The sequence below is a fragment of the Daphnia pulex genome, chromosome 8 (genome assembly GCF_021134715.1).
Source record: "Daphnia pulex isolate KAP4 chromosome 8, ASM2113471v1".
Classification (NCBI taxonomy): domain Eukaryota; kingdom Metazoa; phylum Arthropoda; class Branchiopoda; order Diplostraca; family Daphniidae; genus Daphnia; species Daphnia pulex.
Window position 1 is genome coordinate 98,176 of NC_060024.1, and position 22,332 is coordinate 120,507.

The 22,332-nt window shown below is 38.0% G+C and overlaps 1 protein-coding gene and 2 long non-coding RNA genes across 5 annotated transcripts; 1 reads left to right on the top strand and 2 right to left on the bottom strand.

Moving 5' to 3' along the window:
* Positions 1-3,968: 3,968 nt before the first annotated feature.
* On the bottom strand, positions 3,969-12,301 carry LOC124200326. Of its 3 annotated transcripts, XR_006877267.1 has the most exons (13): positions 10,399-12,301; positions 9,585-10,331; positions 9,220-9,384; positions 8,839-9,006; positions 8,508-8,626; positions 6,405-6,527; positions 6,114-6,321; positions 5,500-6,038; positions 5,218-5,417; positions 4,933-5,141; positions 4,581-4,818; positions 4,351-4,511; positions 3,969-4,277 (listed from the first exon to the last, which is right to left on the bottom strand). It is a non-coding gene; the product is annotated as an uncharacterized LOC124200326 (long non-coding RNA). The 3 variants fall into 3 exon arrangements; XR_006877268.1 differs by having other exon boundaries at positions 8,839-9,001; positions 9,585-12,301; XR_006877266.1 differs by having other exon boundaries at positions 9,585-12,301.
* A 1,179-nt stretch (positions 12,302-13,480) lies between these two features.
* On the bottom strand, positions 13,481-14,348 carry LOC124199550. Its single transcript, XR_006876876.1, has 2 exons — positions 14,143-14,348; positions 13,481-13,719 (listed from the first exon to the last, which is right to left on the bottom strand). It is a non-coding gene; the product is annotated as an uncharacterized LOC124199550 (long non-coding RNA).
* A 1,467-nt stretch (positions 14,349-15,815) lies between these two features.
* On the top strand, positions 15,816-18,664 carry LOC124200386. The gene is made up of 7 exons (XM_046596604.1): positions 15,816-16,092; positions 16,296-16,389; positions 16,462-16,801; positions 16,864-17,424; positions 17,775-17,889; positions 17,953-18,133; positions 18,197-18,664. The coding sequence occupies exons 2-5, from the start codon at positions 16,321-16,323 to the stop codon at positions 17,882-17,884; spliced, it is 1,080 nt and encodes a 359-aa protein (XP_046452560.1). The 5' UTR covers positions 15,816-16,092; positions 16,296-16,320; the 3' UTR covers positions 17,885-17,889; positions 17,953-18,133; positions 18,197-18,664.
* Positions 18,665-22,332: the final 3,668 nt, after the last annotated feature.

Here is a 22,332-nt window from a genome sequence, read left to right on the forward strand (position 1 = left end):
AAGTTTCTTGAGGGAGTAAGAGATTGCTGTAAACCTGCTCCAAACCTTACCGCACCGATTACCATCCTTAAAATTAAATCTGCCCTTTTAGAAACAAATAAGAACAAGTCACCTGGTATCGATGGCATTCCCTACGAATTTTACTTGACTTTTTGGGACGTGATTGCCCATTTCCTAGATATGTTAAACCATATTCTGGAAAGGGATTCCCTTACACCATCACAGGGACAAGCGGCAATTAGACTCGCATGTTCTCATGGGAATAAGGGTATTTGATCAAAAACTTACTGTCAGAGCCTTTGTGGATGACGTCACATTGTTTTTGTCTTGCGATCATGACGTTGTCAAGTCTGTCAATGGACAAGGGCAATGATGAACAAAAAGAAAACGATAGCCCTAGGACTTGGGAACTGGAAACACCGATCACAGTGGCCACTGCCATGGCTTGAATCACCATCGACATTGTCCCTATTAGGTATCAAGTTTTCTCCGTCCATGGTAGAGACTGCTGATAGGGTTTGTAAGGATGCCTTCGGTTATCTTCATGGCATTCTGCAAGAGAGTGCTTCTCGTCGATTCACTCTCTACCAGAGGGTGAATTTTATTAAGACGAAGGCTCTCTCCAGAACTGTATACATATCCCAAATTCTTCAGTGTAATAGCCAGATGGCTGACAAATCTTGTCAGTGGTCATGAACTACATGCATTATTTAATATTGAGCCGGAATTATTTAGCCGGATGGGGAAAGTAGAAAGACCACAAAGGTCGTTGGTATATCGACCTGTCAATCAGGGTGGTTTGGGAATGATCCATGTTGGTCTATTTTATCGTTTCTTATTTCTTTGCCCCATGTAAAAAGTTTTAACCGGTCCCGAAAGCCCAGAATGTTCTATTCTTCGATTCTGGATGTCATTTCCTCTCCGTACCATTCTACCGTCCGTTTTTCGACGCAACACCCAGCCTTTTGCAGTCATGAAGAGACCACCTTACCTCCAGGAATCCCTGCATCACATCTAGAGTCTTCTGTCATCATCTATCTTGGTGCAGGGGAGACCAATGGTTCATCGAAACCACTATCACCATTGGATCCAGGAGGTGAGCAGTCCGGAGAAAATTGAAATCCTGAGGCCCAATCTGGATTGGAAGAAAATCTGGGTAGAAACTGCAGTCCTGCCAACTAACATCAGAGAAACTTTGTTCCTGTTCAACAAGCGACTACTACCTACGAGGACCAGATGCCATCGGTTAGACTCCACCATGGATTTAAATTGCCAATTCTGTCAAAAGGATCGAGAAACCGATGAGCATCTGATGATTCACTGCCATCTTCGACAACCACTTTGGAGCTGGTTGGAAGGAACAGCCCGACGCCTCGGCTGCAGAACTAACCCAGATGAAATAATCCGAGGTCACATTGGGCCAATAGAAAATCTCCGGACAATATTCACTCTCGTGGCTGCATAAATCTTCACAACATGGAAGGAGAGGAGCCATCAACGAAGCCCCAGAAAAGAAGAGGTAGAGAACTTATGGGTTTCTCCTTTGTCCTCCTGTCCCAAACCAGTAAAATTTGTATTTTCGTCTTTCATTTTGTTTATTATTTTATTTTGACATTTCCATTCCCTACATTTCTTGTATAATTTTTTTATTTTTGTTTTGTTTTATGTCGTCTGCATCTAAACAATGAAAGTTGTTTTTGTTTATTCTTCTTTCCCTTCCCCGACATCGTCTGCTCCCAACCAGATATTTTGTTTATTTTGTTTATTTATGTCAATCTTGTCTGCACCCGAGTCATAATGAAATAAAAGGAGTTTTATTTTAAAAAAAAAAGTTCGAATACCCATCAAATACCCCCAAAAAGAATGAGAGTGTAAATTGACAACACTGAAATTGTTTCGTACGTTTATGGACATAAGTTTAGTAACATAAGTTAAATAGAAGGTTTTTTTGTGGCCTGAATGTCCCCGGACAGTAGGCCTGAACGTCTCCCGTGCAAAGTCCTGAATATCAATGGCCTGAACGTCACAGGCCTGAATGTCTACAATCCGATAAAATACCAAATCTATAGCCAACCGCGGATCCCTATCCAACTCGTTGCCACGAGTTGCCCATCATTTGATTCGGCTCCGGTAGGCTTGAAGCTGCAATTCCGTTTAGATGAACGTCTTAATGATAGAAACAGGTCCATCGAGAGGCTCACCTGCACACATCTCAGCCAAAATCATTATATGTTAAATGTTCTTTGAAGAATAACTGTTGAAGTTATCGAATCAGTTTAGCAAACATTCCCTTGGAGCTTGGCTTTTGCTGTTTAGCAACGAAGATCACGATCAGCTGTTGAAACAGCTGATCACTCTCTGGTTCTTCTTTTGTTGCTAGCTGTCAGAGTAAGTTACAAAATTCTCACCAGCTCCTATTCTTGGTATTCCATGTATGTCTGTAATTGCGGGTAACTTTTACATTAACAATAACCTTTCCCTTGACCTTTGGTACCAGTTTATCTGGAAACAAATTGTCCAGATCTTGAGTCGATGGTTCTCGTCGGTTCCGTAGCAGAAGTTGATGAACTGTCTCATCTTGTTCGAAGGAAATCAGCACATATACGGTACCAATGCAAGTTAAAGAAGATGACTCCCTAATTTAAAAATCCAGGTCTTTATGAATACGAAATATCAAACTATTACGCCAACTCTTTTTACACCTCCGAAGTGTAAACTAAGCGATGGCGACGATCGCCCCCTTCGACAAATGCCCCCCTGACTTTGCTCCAATTGCCCCCGACTATCGCCCCCCCAAAATACGACTGTTGCCCCCGTAACTAAAGCCCCCCTTTAATAATAACAACTGACCCCCTTATTATTTTTTAAAGAACCGCGCAACAACATAGTGTATTAGTATGGTGGAGGAACTTATGGTTGGAATCTGCTATCTCCGTATCTCGAATAAAGCCAGTTTCCGGACTGGGGGAGGAGCTTAGTGCAAAAGTCGAAATTTTTAACAGCTGATTGAAGGGCTGGTCGCACCCCTCTATGAAGCAAAATACTAATTTCTTCTTCTCTAAAATAGTATATATTTTTTAAATTTTGCCATTTTTCAAAAACCGGTAGTCGTAGTGATTTGAGTCCCGATCTACGACCCCAGAGTACAAAGTCGCAATTTCCTCACTCCTTTTTTCATATTTTTTGTCTATTAATTTTAAAATAATTTAAGCTGGAAAAATAATTCTTAATTACTGTGATTGGCTCTTTTTTTACGCTTTCAAGCTTTATAAGTACACAAGCAATGTGCAATCGGACTTAGAAAATTTTCATATCGTTGAAAGCATTCAGAGGGAGGGGCTTATAGCTCATAGTTCACCCAATTGTCCACCAAGCAAAGCTTGAATTGCTATATTTTGAGTAATTGATGACCAAATACATGCATTTTTGACAAAGGGGTCAGTTGTTATTATTTAAGGGGGGCTTTAGTAAGGGGGGCATTAGTTACGGGGGGCATTTATTTTTGGGGGGCAACAGTCGGGGGCAATTGGAGCAAAGCCAGGGGGGCATTTGTCGAAGGGGGCGATCGTCCACATGCCTAAACTAATGCTGGAAACGTCACATCCAAATTATGCATCTTATTCATAAGCCATGCGAAAAATGTTCATGTCGTTAGTATCTGTCAATGACAAGTGCAAGGAAGAAGAAAAAACAGAAACTTGTCAAATAAATTTCGATTAAGAGTCCCATATAGCACAGTGCGGTCCATAGGGCATTCAATGGATGTCCGTTATGGATGTCCCATTGAAGGCTTCTTGCTCTACCTATGACTGCCCCGTTTAGTACCCAAAAGTTATCTCAAAGAAGTCCCAAGGACGTTGCATTTTTTACCGTTTTGGATGTAAATTAGACGTGCTAGGGCTCTTAATTCTATCTTTCATTTAATATTAACGTGTATGTGCTTTCTAAATAATTTTTGAAATATCATATAAAAACAAAGAAACTGTATTTCTTACAATAAATACAAAGAGAATAAATTCAACACGAAAACTGCTAATTGCAATTTAGTTGTTAATTGTTAATTAAAAGAAAAGACAATGAAAAAAGAAATCACCAAAATTCATAACTAAAATAATGAAAATGTAATGTTCTTGGTTGATCGAGGAAACCATGGTCGATAGGTCTGATGTTTCAATTATCTTAAGTCTTCTTATCCTTTAAAGGGTGAAGCTAAGATATTGCTGCGTCAATGGCCTCTGTTTCTGTAATTGGTAGCGTCTCACTAGAAGTAGCGGATTCTGGTATGAAAGTATATTTCTGGTATAAGTTTATGCGGTTTAGTTAAGTTTATTATAAATTGTTATCTCGTACCTAGTATTATTTTTCCAAGAAGAGAGGATCCCAAGCTGCAATATCCTCTTCGCCCGTAACAGATAAATTGCTTGCCGAACTCCTTATCCAGAACCTTTTTTTAGGATTTTCCTCACTACACTTGCAGGACTTTTTCCTCAAATTACTGCAAATTTCTTCTTCTAGCAAAAAAATGTAAGTAATGAGGAACACATGAATTCAATACAGTTTTCAGTACATATTATACTCACTAAAGATTTTCGAGCATGAAAAGGCTTGAGCTGGTCGTTCACTTCTTCAAATTCCAACATTGAAGCTAGTGGGAAGATTTCGAAATCAAAACCTTCTGGCTCCAGCTCATTATTTAAAATTTTCTTTTGAAGAGCCAACTCCAGCTTCGTTCAAATAATCCACTTGTTAACTTCTGATTATCCTGGATTCCAAAGTTTGCTTTGACTATGCCTCGATATAAGAGTTGTGACGAAGTTTCTGAAAATAATAAAGAATGTTTACCAATAAGATAACCTACCATTATTTTGAAATTTTACGGTTCTGAGTGAGTTTTGAGATCGAGGAACAGTAGACGCTTCATTATTGTCGTACCTGAAAATAATATGGCTGAAAATAATATGGCTCGGATCTCGGAGATGCGTTATCATTGTCGTAAAGGGAATAATAGGGTTGGGATTCAGGAGCCGCTTTGTCATTGGCGAAACGAGAAACAGCTGACTGGGATCCTGACCAAGCACTTTTTTGCTGTTTATTATTGGATGATGGTAACAAACTCTTTCCTTTGTCTGAATTTGAATTCCCTAAAAAATGAAAATCGTGCCATAAAGATTTATATTCCATATGATACGAAAAATCTGAAGAAAATTGCTTGCCTACCATACTTGTTGATGACAGCGCTAATTTTGATTCAGTAAATGAATGATTGGTGTAACTTTAATGAAACGATTTGGTTTTTGCTTTCTCAGGTTCCATAGCAGAAGTTCTAGTGTCCGTAGAGTCTTCTTCATCGCTGAATGATGGAACAGAGTAACCGTAATTTTCTGGACGATGTCTAGTTGAAAAATGCACAGCTTGGCCTAAACAATATTAATTGTAAATTGATACATTTTGGGTTTTTAAAAAATAAATATTGATAGTGCTGGTATTTTAAATATTCACCTGGAAACGGTAATTGAATATTTTTTGAAATATTGCAATCATCTTCAATTGTGTCAATGCTGTTGCTGGACGTATTAGGTTACAAACTATGCTTTTCAGATCCATGTCTCGCATGATTAATTCTGGTGTTTGCTGGATTGTCACTGTTTGACTGGTTCTAATCAGTTTCAATTAACGGAAATTCGCATCATCTCCAAATTCAGGAACAGAATACCCGTAATTTACAGGACGATATCGGGGGGGGGGGGGGAATGATGAGTTCGATCTGTACAAAATTACCGTAAAAAACATTTTTATCAATATTGCTGGTGGTTTTGGCGGAACAGGAGAATTTGCCATTTCTTCTTCGCTACCACTAGCCGGGTATTGCCGAATTCTTTTTAAAGATGTTTTCTTTGAACGATTGATTGCCATGACATCTTCTTCATTTAAATCTTCTCGGGATTTCCTGACATCGCGATTTTCTGGTTTTTTCCTTTCATCTGCGTCGGTTGTACACAGATCATCCCCCTTAACTGATTTATTGAGTTTTTTTCTTGCTTCATCGTAAGATGATAAATGAATACAAGATTTAAACACAGGACAATGAAAAAATTAAGGACTTACTCTCTCACCATATGTTTTGATTAATTTTGCAGGATATTTTACCCAACTTGAGTCTGGCTGATGAAATGTTTTTACATAAGTCGTAATATATTTTTCTTTGCTTTTCGGAGGAAATAAACAGTATTCACCATCAAACCAACTCTCACATACAACTTCCACCCACTTGTCAACATCATCAACATCTTCAGTGATTTCCTCGACAATTGCAAATTTAGGCTAAAAAAGGTTTCAAAAAATTTACAAAATACTTCATTAATTCATTAAACTTAATTGTGATTTTCAAAATGCAAAGGAAATACTGCAAAAGATCCATTTCGTGAAGGAATGGGGAGTTGAACAGCTTTACTTGAAACAAATCGATTGGCCAGGCCTCTAAGCGATCAGATAGAAGACTTACAGAATGGATATGGTAACAAGAAGATCTAAAAGGATAAGAGTAGAGATCACTTGTTTGATTGAATTGCCGACCAATAAATAAAGAGTTGTTCTCTGTCTTAATAATGTTTTCTATGCAAATGACAGTCATCCTTCAGATAGATACATGAATTCGGAATTTTACAAGTCAAATGCAATGAACCCACCCTCTTTTCCTGTACTGGATTATTGAACGGAAGTGGAGACCGGGCAGTAAGAGGCCTTTGTCATGCTCAAAACGGAAAACACGATTGTGAACTGACACTTCCTTCTTGTTTTTGGCAAAAACAAAATTTTCCAACTCTACCAAACGCATCGCTATCTGTTGTAAGGGCTTGTCACTCTTTCTTATTAGTTTTTTTAAAGTCTGCATATAATTCTCAAATGGAAATGCAAAAAAATTTGGGAGTGAGCCGTAACGCAAAACGTCATCGGGAAGGTGTATGAGGCTGTGTACATTATAAGACAAAAATTCTGACCCGTAGATTTCTTCAGCTTCTTCCAAGAAAAATTTTAATAAATCTCGTGCGTAATCATTCTGGGTATGGCAAAATTCTGGATATGAAAGAATAGCCACATGAAAAACCAAGAAATTATTAAAAACGCGAGGGGGCAAAATATCTATAAAAATTACGGGACCGACACAAAAATGAACAAATCCATGTTCCGTTGCCTTCATTCGATCAACAAATTTTAACGACCTGGTATTTCTCGGATATTCTTTTGGGACATAATCTCGTAAATCCTCTAATCGAGATGACAACACAAACTTGTGACTTGAGCAGTCTGTGCTGTAATTGGCCACGAATCCAAGTCAAGAGTAATTTTCTACTAACACCAAGTTTTACTAAGTGCATAGGGTCAAGGGGGATATCTTTTACCATGGCGATATCAAGTCTTTCCAGAATGGAATTGCCGACATGATGATCTTCATGTTGGCGATTCCGAAACGATTGATCCATTCTCGCAGGAGAGTCACGCTCTAAAAAGACAACCCTGCCAAGATATTCTCCCTGTTGTATGCATTTTGTGCAACCAAAGTAACCAGAATGACTTTTAACCCCCAAATTGAAAGACTGAGCAGGAGCATCGCATATGAAACCATCAATTTTTAAAATATGAGGGTTACCTTTGTACGTAAAACCATTATTACATAGATTAAGTGATTCAGATATGAAATCGGTAAGATATTCACACAAGAAATGTGTTTTTTTACTACCATGAAAAAGCCCAACGCAAAACACTTCGAAAGTGAATATTTGAAATCATAGCTAGGATTGGCCACAATTGGCTCCCACTACTTTTTGCGATTGGAAGGCCGTCTACGTTGACAAAAAGGAAGATCTCAAATGGAATGTCTGATTCTGAAATTAAATTTAGTATGTGTATTATTCCATTCAGAATTCCGAAATGATGATATTTCCCCGGCGGTATATCTTTTACATTGACAGAACGCGGAGTTTTTTTAAAAAAGGGACCGACACGTTTTCACGTAAATCTAATCCCCAAGGCTGACTTCTAAATAGAGACAGTAGATCATCGACAGCATTTTGACAAATTCCCCAAACAGTTACCCAAACAGAGAACAACTGCCTAAATGTAGGACGCTCATCATTTCCAACATCATTGTTGTCGTCAAAAATTTCCTGTTCCCCACTAGCGTCTTCATAATGTCTCAATAAAATATTTCGTAGTAAAAAATCCTCTTCATCGAAATCCACATCATCAGTATCCGACGAATCAGGGATAAAATCACTAATAAGTCTACCAGAATCGTAAAAGTCTTGAAATATTGCGCTCGATTCAACATCAACACAGCTATAAAAATCATCATCTGATGACAACTCGTTGGATACTGATGACAAATGAGGGATCGGTGGTGCCGTCCCACATTTAGTTTGAATATCAATTTGGGGATTAAGTTCTTTTTTAACCCTTTTACGCTTATATATAGCACTGTAAGGCCTATATATAATTTGTGTTTTTACTTTTTTGGTTATCACTGATTGTGATGATGACGTTGATGCTGCAGGGGAACGAGATGAAGATGAAGAATTCGACGATGAATTAAAAGATATATCAAAGTCACCCTCCATCATGAGAAAATCTAAATAAAAAAATAGAACTACATTAAAATGAGTAATGGAATGCGTTTTGAAGTTTACCAAAAAAAAAGTAGCAATTAGGCTAAGTTAATCAACATTATAGGAATTCATAAATTGGTAACACGAGGCAAGCACATGACCACAGGCCAACAAGTTTTATGCTGACGAAAAATTTTGAATGTGCAAAACTGCAATTCTAAAAAATCTTTCATACCTTGGAATGCAAATTATCCAAAAAAGGTGGTTGGTTTTCTCCACAGAAACTCTGAAAATGCTTAGTTTGGGTACACACTTTCACCAAAAATATACGATTGACGCAGGTGCAAAGCTCAGGACAAATAAGACATTTGGTGCGAACGCGAAACTAGATGCGACTTCTTCACTATAGTAAAGAAATTTAAAATTAGCAATGAAAGGCGTTTTGAAATGAGATGAAAAAAAGCTTTAAGAAGGCAACCAACAAAACTACTACAACTTACTAATTCACGAAATTTCCCAACACGAGGTAAGCACATGGCCACCACGTTTAAAATATTGGCAAATCAAATTAATTTTGTACAATTATACAATTGTATAATTGTAAGATTCCACGTACCTTGGACTTAAAATATCCAAAAATGTGGTGGATTCATTCCAGAGACAACGTGATGATGCTTGGCTCCACCAAAAAGATAACGAATAATGGCGCAGGTACACAGCTCGATAGTTGGCGATAGTTGGCTCGAACACGTAAGTGGTGAAACTAACCACGACTTATTCACTAAAGTTAAAAAAAAAATAAATGAATAACTGCATGCGTTTTGGAATAAAATTTGAAAAAAGCAATAAGGCCAAGTTAACCAAAAAATTTAAAATTAAAAAAATTGCCGAACACGAGGCAAGCACATGGCCACCACGTTTAACATGCTGGCGAAAAAAAGAGAATTTTGTTTATTTACAATTATAAAGAATTCTACATACCATGGACTCTTTGAAATATCGTAGAAAAAATCGCAGTGTAATTATCCGAGAAAATAGTCACTTATTTTAAGAAAATTCACTTCAAAATCAACACAAAAAGTCTAAAAAATTTCAACAAAGATAGTATGTGACTGTACCGCACTCCCACTCGAAGAAAAGACGACAAGTAATGGCGGGTATGGATTTCGACGAAGCATGCAGAAACATGTTGCCAAAAATTCGTATTAATTTTTAATATTTTCCAAAATATAAAAAAAGTCGAATTATCTACATCAAAAATTGTTATTTAGTAAACTAATAAAAAATATTTTTTTATGAAAATATAATCAATATTTTCCCTTTTTTTAATGAGTGACATAAAGTATCGATCAATATGATTGATCGATATCGAATGTTGGAATCACACTGAATCGTCCAATGAGGGCATGCAATTGTTCTAAGTCCAAAAACTGAATAGTGACAAGATAAAAAATCTATAGAAAGCAAATATTTCTTATAAATATTTATAGCAGAATATAATATTTATAATAAACGCTTTGCATCCCACAAAGTCTTTTTCAAGTCCATTGTTGGATGTTAATTGGATGTAACCTTTCCATGTCGATTTCTCTCCCCATATCACAAATCCGACGGATGTCCATTTTAAATCCGTTACGTATTGGGATACGATTGCGATGTGGGGACTTCAAATGGACGTCCTTTGGACATTCTGCGCTATATGGGGTAAGCTGTGTTGATTGTTCGGGACTGTTGAGATTAAATAAACAAGTTCACACACAGAGTTAGTCTCAGTAATATAATACTGTATTACAACCTGAGAGGTTTTCACTGCTGGGACGTAAATTAAGTAATATAGTGAAATAATACACACCAGATAATTTCTTACAATTGTTTTACAAGCGATAAACTTTACCTCTTTACCAGATGACAGTTGGACACAGAGAAACCGAACAGCTGACGAATGAAAGTCCACGAAGACTGACATGAGATATTAAACAGCATCTCTGTCAGCGCGCTTGATTACTGGGTCTTATTTATAAAAAATATTAAACTCAACAGGAACAATAAACTAAATCTTATGATTTTGTTACCTGTAGTTCTACATCTCACCCATTTAAACTTACTCTAACATTTCAAAGCATGGATAAAGATGTCCCCTACTCCCCTCCACTGCAGGATATTTTTGTAACAATACATTTAGTATCTTTCTGTGAAAAATCTTGGTCCATTCGATGATGCCCTTTTAATGATCTTTCGCTTGCCCCCCATCCCCCAAATTCGGGCTAAAAGCCAAACACAGTTCCCCGAAATAGTGGTGGCAACCTAGTTAGTAATTACTACCTAGTTTTCGACAAATTAAGATAGCAGCGGCATTTTTCTATTTTAAAAAACGCCCCCTTTTATTCCTCTTTTGTTTTGTTTGACCAAATTGAACTATACTTTGAAAATAAAAGTGCTTTTAAGGGGGAGGCTACTCAAAAGAAAAATGCCGCTGCTATCTTAATTTGTCGAAAACTAGATAACTAGGTTGCCACCACTACCCCGAAATATTGATAGGTGGCTGTACATTGATGGCCTAGATGTTCCAACATTTCCGATTCCCTCGATGGATTCTACTGGTAATATTTTCATTAGAAAAGCATTGTTGTCCCAAGAAACCCAAACTAATATTCGATGACGCAATTTTATCCATCTCAAACAGTAACTGGTGCCCAGGAGCTGGAGTATGAGGCAGAATGCATACAAATACTACATCAGAGTGGCAAAATACTACAGAACCAGCATCCCCAAGTAAAACACAATCATTGCAGAAAAGAAAGAGACGGAAACCGATGCCATTGTCTCGAACTATGTTATTCGAAAATGGAGGCAATAATTACATGCATTTCGGATTCGAAGCTGCTTTGGCCGGAGAATCTCCTTGTCAGGTTTTTCAAAATGAAAACCTTCTACAACATGTACTTCTACCAGAAATCACCCAAATTTCTTCTGGTTTCCATTCGCAAAAAGTTTACAATCCCCATTTGTAATTCCCATCTCTTTCCCGGACGTGATTCATAAATTTATATCTCAGATATTGATATATCTCAGATATATGAATTAACTACCCGACAAAACGGCGGATCTTTAGGGGCGATACTGATACAGCAGACGAAGTAGATGCAAACTCAGAACTCCCTCATTACTTCCTCATTACAAACATCGACTGAGTTTTGGCATTCAACAACTCGGAGTAAGCGAAAGTTATTCCCATCCTTGGGTTAGTCTTTTTTGTCGAAATTTTAGCTCTTTCTGAAGAAAAGGCTACAGTTCTTAAGACTCCCTATCCGTTTTTCATTGGCTTCTTTCACAGGAAATACCAAACCAGATCTTAACAATGTTTGAAGCCTTGTTTCGATGAACTCCGTCGTCTTTCTCCCACCAACGACAACGTCAATGAAACACTGGGAAGAGAATTTACTGCTTCACTGCGTTGCGTTTTGGCTGACACACCAATGCGTACATATGTAAAAAAGTATAAAATACCACAGCGGGTATTGGAGTTGTGAGAGGTGCATTCAGAAAGGAGAGAGAAGATAATTAGCTGGAAAAGATGGAAAAGAGAAGAAATCGATACAGTTTTTGGAGTTGAATGTCCCACCAAGAACAGATGAAGACTTTCATTCCTATTAGTGGTGGCAACCTAGTTAGTAATTACTACCTAGTTTTCGACAAATTAAGATAGCAGCGGCATTTTTCTATTTTAAAAAACACCCCATTTTATTCCTCTTTTGTTTTGTTTGACCAAATTGAACTATACTTTGAAAATAAAAGTGCTTTTAAGGGGGAGGCTACACAAAAGAAAAATGCCGCTGCTATCTTAATTTGTCGAAAACTAGATAACTAGGTTGCCACCACTAATTCCTATTGCTTTTTAGTAGCAGATTCCATTGATGATCATAGAGTTAAGGAGAGGGCGTTACCCCATTTGACGACATTGAGTTTCCCATGGTGGCCTAGATGGTGGCCTAGAGGGTGTTGTGATTAACCTAATGCTTACATTTACAGCGGGTGCCATTGGTAGGAGATAGACTGTTATTGCATCCGTTAAAAAAAGAGAGGGTAAACTACAGACTATTCAACTTATCGCAGTAGACCATAGGATTGCGTTGTTTAAGCTTTGTAAACCTTCATAATTTGATAGATATTTGAGATCGCTATCTAACTGTTTTTCAAAGTAAAAACATCACAAGCTAAGAGATTTCATGAAGATCTTTATCCAGCTATTATTATTGATGGCATTTTACGAGACGACCAAAACTAGACCATCTTTGCAACGCTATGCTACTGCAGTATTCCGTACTGCTGTTGGGTGGATTTTTGGAACAGCGCAGATGCATTTGAAAATTTCCAAGGTTTTTTCCGTAACGCGATTTTATCTGGAAATTTGCCTGTGGAGCAGTTAAGGAACAGGATGATTGAAAAATTCAAGTACATGTTGCCAACGTTGTCAGACGGGATAATTATTGAAGACAATAAATTATTTAAAATTTAAGTTACACGGTCCGAAGTGCGTTTTTCAGAACAAAACATTTTCGTTGATTTCTCGTTCGGCCGTGGTCTAAAACTAACTAAAATTCTTAATTTCCCTAATTTTCTATCACCAACAAATTCTCTTATAACATCTCCCTATAATGAAAAATGGGACAGTCGTCGTGTGAATAGATTTCGTGGATGATCGTCTGCACATAAGTAATTCAATCGAGTTAGTGGGTTCAAGTTTATAAGATTAGAAAATGCGCATACACAGCCTTTTGTCTCCAGTCGCTTCCAAATCTATTTTAATGCCTCTGTAAGGCATGGCTTACGCCTCCTTGTAGCTTTGGGGCTCGAATGATTGGTGAGCAACGATGAGATTGACCATTTTTGAACTAGTTTATTATTGCGGTGGTGTCAAGAGATCTCTTTTACCTCGCACTATAATTGTGTTGATGGGTCGTTCGACGAGGGTTTTCAGCAGCATTGAGTTGTGGAGCAGTCAGTTGATGCACCGCAATTTCGTCTTTATTGTATGAAGTGTCTTCTTGAGATGGATCTTGTAGATAGAAATCTTCATCCATCGGTTCTATTGCCAAATTTTCTGGAACGTGTTGCTCTTTTTAAGTGGAGGTATTCAATTGACGATTGCAGGAGTGGATGAATAGAGAAGGTAACAAACAAAAAAAACGTTAAACGGTAAAAACGATTGGTAAAAGACATAATTTTATTCCGTTGGTAAACTGATAATTTCTTGCCTTTCACAAGGTAACCCGTTGAAATTCCGATTTTTCCTCTTATTCTTACTTTATAATGTGAAACCTTTTAATGAAATTGCACTTAATCCAGCTTTTGTGGCTTATTCAATGGCACATGCAAACCCTTCTTACTTACAAAAAAAACTAACATGAGGCATGGACTATACTCTAACTAAAGGATGGGACTCTTCCCCTATCTCGAAGTGTTAAAGCTAGTCGGGTGGTAAATAGATAGCAATATAAAATGTTATTTAATGTTTACAAAATAATTAGCAAAGTCTGACCTACTAGATCGTGGAGGACTGAACATTCCTTCAAAGGAATTTGTGGAAAGGATGTGGATTTACCATTCAAAAATTTGTTGAATCTGCAATGAAAACACTAAACAATTCAAGAAAAATTCGCGAGGACCTAATCTGTTTCCTTATGTATGGTATGTATGGTATATGGTTGGTAGCCTAATGAAGTATATGTTGTTAATAATAAATAATGTAAGGAAACGGTACTAGATTGGGTTACCATTAACAAGCGATCCACGATTCAAGTAGACCGAAATCATGGAGGGGCTTTCCAGATCTAAATCCGGAAAAGGCCTTAAAAATATAAAAAAAATATAGGGATGTTTGTCTTCGCACGCCGGATTTACCTGCGTTTGCAGAATTACAAAATTCCCACCCGTTTAGGAGTTATTTAGCTCTAAAGTTTGGGTTTTTTGAATTTTGTCAGAAAGTGGGGGGGCTTTGACATCCATTTTCGGAAAAGCGGGGGAGCTAGGGAAAAAACTAATTTTTAAAAAAGGTTTATTGCATACTCAACCACCGAAATCCAAAAGGAATTTCCTTTCCGGATTTTATTGGTTGAGATATGACTGATTTAGTGAAAGGATAATTTAGCTGGTTTCCCTCCCTGGCTTGCAGCCATTTTTTCGTACGGTCCGCTGCGCTCCTGGTGGAAGCCAGCAGAAGGTCTTATATATCGGCCTTCACATTAGACCCATTGCATTTATACAGGCCTTCATATATAGTGAACCCAGATTTCTTATTGGCCGATGTATAAGACCTTCTTCTGGCTTCCACCAGGAGCGCAGCGGACCGTACGAAAAAATGGCTGCAAGCCAGGGAGGGAAACCAGCTAAATTATCCTTTCACTAAATCAGTCATATCTCAACCAATAAAATCCGGAAAGGAAATTCCTTTTGGATTTCGGTGGTTGAGTATGCAATAAACCTTTTTAAAAAATTAGTTTTTTCCCTAGCTCCCCCGCTTTTCCGAAAATGGATGTCAAAGCCCCCCCACTTTCTGACAAAATTCAAAAAACCCAAACTTTAGAGCTAAATAACTCCTAAACGGGTGGGAATTCTGTAATTCTGCAAACGCAGGTATATCCGGCGTGCGAAGACAAACATCCCTATATTTTTTTTATATTTTTAAGGCCTTTTCCGGATTTAGATCTGGAAAGCCCCTCCATGATTTCGGTCTACTTGAATCGTGGATCGCTTGTTAAGTGTAGTTGTGTTTCCTGGAACAGGTGTTGACTTTGATGTAAATTGACATGGCTGGGTGGATATGTTTTCTTGAACTACAGACTTTGTCAACTCAAACTTTTCAAAAATCCATGGAGCTGATCTTGCTAATTTATCAAACGTAACTGGTGGGACACCTTTCATAAGCCACTCGTCGATGTACTTTCGTGCTTTTCTTTGTAAGATTCTTGAATATTCCGCTGTTACGTTACCAGCCTTCTTCTTGGGCTCACGTTTAAAGTATCCAGCAATCAACAGTATTTGATTAGTTTGAACATCACTGAACAGTAACAACTCGGACATTTTTCAAAACTATTCTAGTTCAAAACTGCAAAAAACCTAACTTAGCACAGAGTAGGAAGTAAGAAAAACGTGACTGTCATGCGCTCCACAAAATGAAAAGCGTCTGCTACATTCCTAGAGATCATTGTTGCCACTTACGTTTGACCAACAGATTGGATTTATCTGTTTCAATTCATATTTCCTATTCTTATATCGAACTAAAATGCAGTAATTTATTAAAAATTTATTCATCAAGACTTAATGGATTTCATATCCGATTTAAATAATAAAGAAGATGCCAGATCTCTCAGTAACGGTGGCGTGCAGAAACTCCATTTTGTGACGTAGTGGCAAACTTGTGTGTTCCGAAGCCTGCTTTCGATTTCAAATTTCGTGATTTTTCTAAGTACCTAATTCGACGATTTTTCAGGTAAAATTTCACCGAAATATGTGATTTGTGCTTTAAACTTCACGTTTCAAAATTTAAATTGATTGTGAGATGACATATTTCATGTTTGATTTTTACTTTTTTCCGTCATTCGATTTTTGTGAATTTCTCACGTGGTAATCACATGTTTCACATGTGGTTGCAAAACTAATCAGTTAATTAACTTCTTAATGGTTCTTTTTCAGAATAATACAGCGTTTTATATTGAAGATGGCATACTCTGGTGACAGTGATGAACCACAAGATGATTCGTTTTCATCTGACGAAGAAACATTTCAGGTCTTTTTCTTTGAAATTTTAGAAACATAATACTTTTGTTCACTTTACTGTAACTAATGATTTCTATCTCAGGTTGGAAGAATTCAGCAATTCTGGAAGGGAACGTACAATAAAATTTTGCCTGAAGTTGGTAGTCATCCACTTGAAGGTAACTCATCGAGTGAAGTGAAGTTTTTCATTGTTACCACAGTGGAATGTGGAGAAGACCGCATAGAGCGACAAGTGCACAGTATTATCCCAACTGGATGGATTTCGAGCAACATGGAATATCTACTTTATCCTCAACCCAGATTCACAGTTGGGGGTAAAAGTCCGATTGACTGGGGAGAGAAGACATTCAGAAGATTCCAAATACCATTCGAGTCGTGGATGGAATATGATATTCATGCCATTTTAAACCAAACCAAGGCTGGTAAGTTAATTAATGTATTTGTTTCTACACACCTGATTGTACCGTAATGTTTATTTATGCAGTTAAATTTACGAAAGCAATAAAGGCCGCCAAAGCTGCAGCTAATGGTCAACCCATACTGTCAGACGCTTTTATTTCCGTCACTGATCGTATTTTGGGCAGAGGATTAAGGAAGGCAGCTCAAAAGCGTCCATGGGAAGAGAAGGTTTCCGGAAAAGGCAAGGAGAGAAGAACGAATAATAATTCTCTAATAGAGACACCATCGTCCAGCTCCAACCTCAATCCAGCTGTTTCCATCAGGACTCAAAGCTTAAGATCTTGTCAGTCGAACACCCCGTTTGATTTCGAAAATTTCCCAACGAACTTAAATGTTGGAGCTTGTGTGGGCAACATCACCACCAACTCTGAGTTGGTTTCATTGAACAACTCATCCATGCCAGTTCCGAATGCAGCTGTACCGGCGCCCCATGGTAGCAGTGGTGGCGGCAGCAGTATTATTCGTCCGTCCGTTATTCCTAGTCCACAACCGCATGATGTTGGCACAAGAACTGAAGCAGCATTATGTGGAGCTATTAACAAAGCAAGTGGAATGGTCAACAATGGAGCACCTTTACCGTCTACAAGTGATTATTTTTTTCATTTAATTGAATGAATATACAGTCATGCGTGAAAGTTTCTTGAACAGGCAAATGGCTCTCTATGTTTTCAGTTTAATTTGACGGAAGGGATACTACGGTGCCTACCGTACCCCCGATATTTTACGCCCTTTTCTCTTTTTCTTTATATTCTTCTCTTCCTTTACCTACGAAAGAAAAAGAGAAAAAGGCGCAAAATACTGGGGGTACGGTAGGCACCGTAGTATCCCTTCCGTCAAATTAAACTTAAAACATAGAGAGCCATTTGCCTGTTCAAGAAACTTTCACGCATGACTGTATGATGTTCATGTTTATATGTCGTCTCAATTTGCAAACAGGCCACGTACAAGATGAAGAAGAGCAGAATCGGAATAATAATGATATTCAGGGTTCCAACGGGTTCCAACTGGTTCCAACACAGCTCTCTCGGACAAAACAATTGCAATAAGCATGGTTAGAAGCTGTTCATTTTCTTTTAAATTTCGAAATTATATTTGTATCTTATTTTCTCCACAGGTTTTCTTCATATCTGAGCGATATAAGGCGTCCAAATCAATAGGCGCTTTTGTAAACCAGGCGTATCGTTTGTTTTTATGTGACGAAACTAGTCGGAAAATGCAGTGGCGTAGTGTTGGTCGGGTCAATGACTTAAGGCCCGGACTCTCTGGTCTGATGAATATGCTTTCAGTTATAGGAGGTAAGCATCTTTTGTTTGCACTTACATACAGCCCTTATTTCCTTCTATTTTTTTCTATTTTAGTTGCTCTCGACATTTTTAATCTTTCGCGGAACACTGCAAATGTTGATCATCGGAGGCTAATTGAAATTATTAAAAACTGCCGGAAATACAATGCCAAAAACTACAGGAAGAAGAATAATGTGCGAGGTGCCTTGGAGACGGATGCGTCAGCAGATGCTCCTCAGCTTCCAAATGCAAATGATGACAATGACGCGGTTATTCTCTACAACTACATGACTATTCTAGAAAAAGAAGTTGTTAATTTTAGACCTCCGCCTGCTTTTGCTCAAGCACCAGATCTTTGTAATTGAAGATTCAACACCGTTTCAAACCTCTTGAATTGACGTTTATTCTTTGCCAGTGTCGTTCTAAAGTCAGAAAATTTTCATTTTATAATTTATTGCCTTTCGCAGTTACTCGTACTTTGGTTTTATTTAAGGTTGTTTCATATGCAAAGACAAAACGCAATAAACGCTGATGGTTTCTCAATTCCATTTTCGTCTTTTTAACTTAATAGTAAACTATCTGAAAAAAAAGAAGGGGAAGCTCAGTAGTTTTAAAAAGTAGGGTACCTGGAACCATTTTTGAATTCTAGTTCATAAGTCGTAGTTACTACCAGAAAATTACCGGTTTTTCTCACCTTATTGCTCGCTGTGTTACCTCTTTTTTTTCTTACGGAAGGTTGGTTTATAAATCGTAGTTACCACCAGTAAAATACCGATTTTCTTCACCTTTTTGCTCACTGTACTACCTCTCAGTATTATATGGAAGATGTGTTCTAAAACGGTTATAAATACTAGTTTTAAACCGTTTTCCGCACGCAAACAAGCGGTTATTCACCAGGGGAAAAACACGGGGTTTTATCTTAAAACTGGTGAAAAATACCCGGGAAAAACTGGTTTTGCCCCGCAAGATATTTGCTAGGGTAGACAGTTTTTTAAAGTGTTCACAGCATTTGCTTGGAAGTCAAGAATATCTATGTGCCTCAGGCCTTCTAAGCACTCAACGCAAATCTACCGTTCACCGATAGCCAAGAGAAGAAAGCCCGCGGTCACAGCAGTTGCTAATTTGTTGTCACATTCCATCCCAAATCCGTAAGCTATACAAAAAAAATGTCATTTAGCGTTTAAATAGTTATACTTATGTATTTTTAGGTTTGTGATATATACGTACCTGGCGGTCGTTTTAATTCGTCCAACACTGCAAGATCTTCTGTATTAAGGGACATCAGGACGTCGAGAGCTTCACGTCAGTAACACATAATAATTTTTTTTTTTTCTTCTTTGCTGTTTCTCTCGTGAGATTGGCACGTTACAGCCTACTGCGCTGTAAGTGATTCCCGTTCTGAGCAGTTTCTCAATTCCGTAAATTGCAGCCTTCGCGTCCATATTATTATAGTTCCCGCCGTTTGCTTGTCGTAAAGCACTAAATTTTCTCTCGAGATTGTCGCTATTGAATTTCCGCGTTAGTACAAATTGAAACCCAGCTTCATCCAGTAGAAACTTAATTTTAGCTATTGTAGATTTCGTGGTGATACTGATTGCCTCATACGTCTCCGAGGTTAGAAAATCATCTTTTCCCGTGACCAAGTTTTTCCAATCCTTTGGCCAAATTAAAAAATCCTTTCAATCTCTGAAGCCTTTCGTCGGAGGTGGAATTGAAAGCTTTATTTGGAAGACGCTTCAATGTGGCTTGCGTTAGGTTGCTTACATCATGGATTTCAAACCATTTGATGAACTTGAGCATAAACGCAATAATTTCCTCAGATCCCATGAATCCTGAAATTTGTCTTCGGAGTAGAGCTTCAAGAGCAGCCAGCGTTGGCCTGCTAAAAATATCGATAGCCTTCTTAACGTTCTGTCGCTCAATAGTGGTATAGGCTCCAAATATCTTTGGGTCAGTTACTTCACCAGTTTCATGATTGCTTTTTTCTGCTTGTCCCAAAGCCTGGTTATAAAAGCACATAGTATGGATTTCTCTTTTCTCTATAAAGAGCGATCATGCAATGAATTTGTTCCTCACATTTTGTATTATGTGAGAAGTATAAAAGCTTTTGTAAAGCTTACTTTTTTGGTCCCTTCTGGATTTATTAACTTAAACATTTTAGTATTTATAGAGGCGTTGTTGGCAACGGCACCTAAAATCCGATCTTTTCTACTTCTTCAATGATGTGTAGGATAAATTTGCTCAGCTCTTCTGCTGTCATTTTATAACTAGGAAATAGCCAACTACGATGCAGAAAGAATTAGCCAGGCCATTTATTGAGAAGGTTAGCAATTTATTTGCGAACTGTTCTCCATTTTTAGGTTCAACTATTCCGGCCATGTCCACATGACCAACTAATTTATCCACGTTCTGCATCTGCAAGCGCGTGCATCTGTGAATCGAACAACAAGAGCTGATGTGCCCACATAGCTCCGGAGCGTTTTCGACAATGGTAAGTTTACCATTCCTGACCTTCTTAAGTACTCATAGGCCCCTGGACTTCTAGCATGAAGTATAATGCAATGTCAAATCACTTCATCACTCCATCTGTATCCAGTTTTGCTTTTTTCAATCTGTTTTTTATCCGGTCCGTCATAAAGCAGCTCAAGGGATCCACTTCTGTACATCCTGACTTGATCTTCTTCATTCATTCAACATTTAGTTCGGGAAAAGTAATCCCATTAATAGAATTTTATAATTCCTGGACCCTTTTCTGTATCTTGTCTTTGGCTTTGTTTCTTGTCTTTTACTGTAACCGCAGTATATGCTGTTTTTTTCTATTTCTGTTATTGTAGGGGTAACTGCCCCCAGAAACTCTTCTTCACTGTCCGTATCCAAAATCATCTATGTCGGATTCCGACTCACAGCACTCTGAAGACTCCACATCAAAATCGGAATTTAATCACTATCGCAGTTGGACAGGCCTCCTATAGCATCCGAATCGTAAGCCGACGTAGTGACACCGTAGCCAGATGCGCATATTAATTGTTTTTTGAAGTTTAGTCACAGGATCATTTGTCCCTTCTCGCTGGTGTAGGCTGACGTTCCGATGAAGACCACAAAGGGGGGTAAATTTTGTTATTGTGAACGCTATTTGGCTTGTATGATGAAGGCCATGGCAAAAAAACGAAGAATGTTTCTGGAATTTTTTCTAAAATTTTAATTGTTAATATCTCGGGTTCTAAGCCAAGAATCAAAAAATATGTAAACAGTTTGAAGAGGTGGGTTTTTTCATCATTTTAAAACAATTTGATTTTTTTAGGTGCAGCAGTTGACGAGAAAACTGCTGCAAAATTTCGGCTAGGTCCCCGGATTTTTTTTTATATCTCCCAAACTACAATAGCTAAGCGATTGCGGTTTTCACCAATCGACTTCGCATAAAACCCATGTATTACTTAATTTTTATTACCCTTAGAGATGATTTTTGCAAAATAAACAAAATCCCAAAAGGTCTGTTTGAGTGGCAGACTGATGGTTAAGAGGGATTGTTCTGATTTATTTGCAGCAGTCAGCCGTTCATCAATTGATGATGAACGTACAGTAGCCTCACTTTCTTTGGATACAAGCTAAGTTAGTTCAGCATTGAAAAAATCTTTGTTGAAGGTTAAATCTGCTAGAAGCTTGAAACGGAATTCTCCTGGTGAAGTAACTGTTTCATGAGCCAGTGAATTGTCTAGACCGAGGGCATAACAGACAATTTTTTATGATTTCGTGTCGTTAGGGCTGACTGTTAACCATATTTGAGTTCGTCCTCTAGCTAACCTCTAGCAACCTCTAGCTATCTCCACACCAAATTTCAAAGAATTTGGTTAAAAACTGTACTAATTAGAGGACTGCAAAAACAGCGTTTTTGCATAAGGTCCTCTCGGGCTTCCAAAGACTTTCGGTAGGTACTGTAGGTCTATGGGATATGCGGTATTTTGTTTTTTCCAAAACCACCACGGCCAAACGCGAAAATGTCGAAGTAGTGTTTTTCTAAATAATCTACATCCGAATCGGAAGAAAACAGTGTAGACGGACGGACGACAAACGTTTTCTTTGGGGATCGAACAAAAGTGTGTAGAGGGGGGAAGCACTTGAATTAGACTGCAGTTTAATTGGTAGCCATTTCATGGATATTTACATCGTTAGTCGGAGTGGCACCAACGGTGATATTGACAGAAAGCGGAACA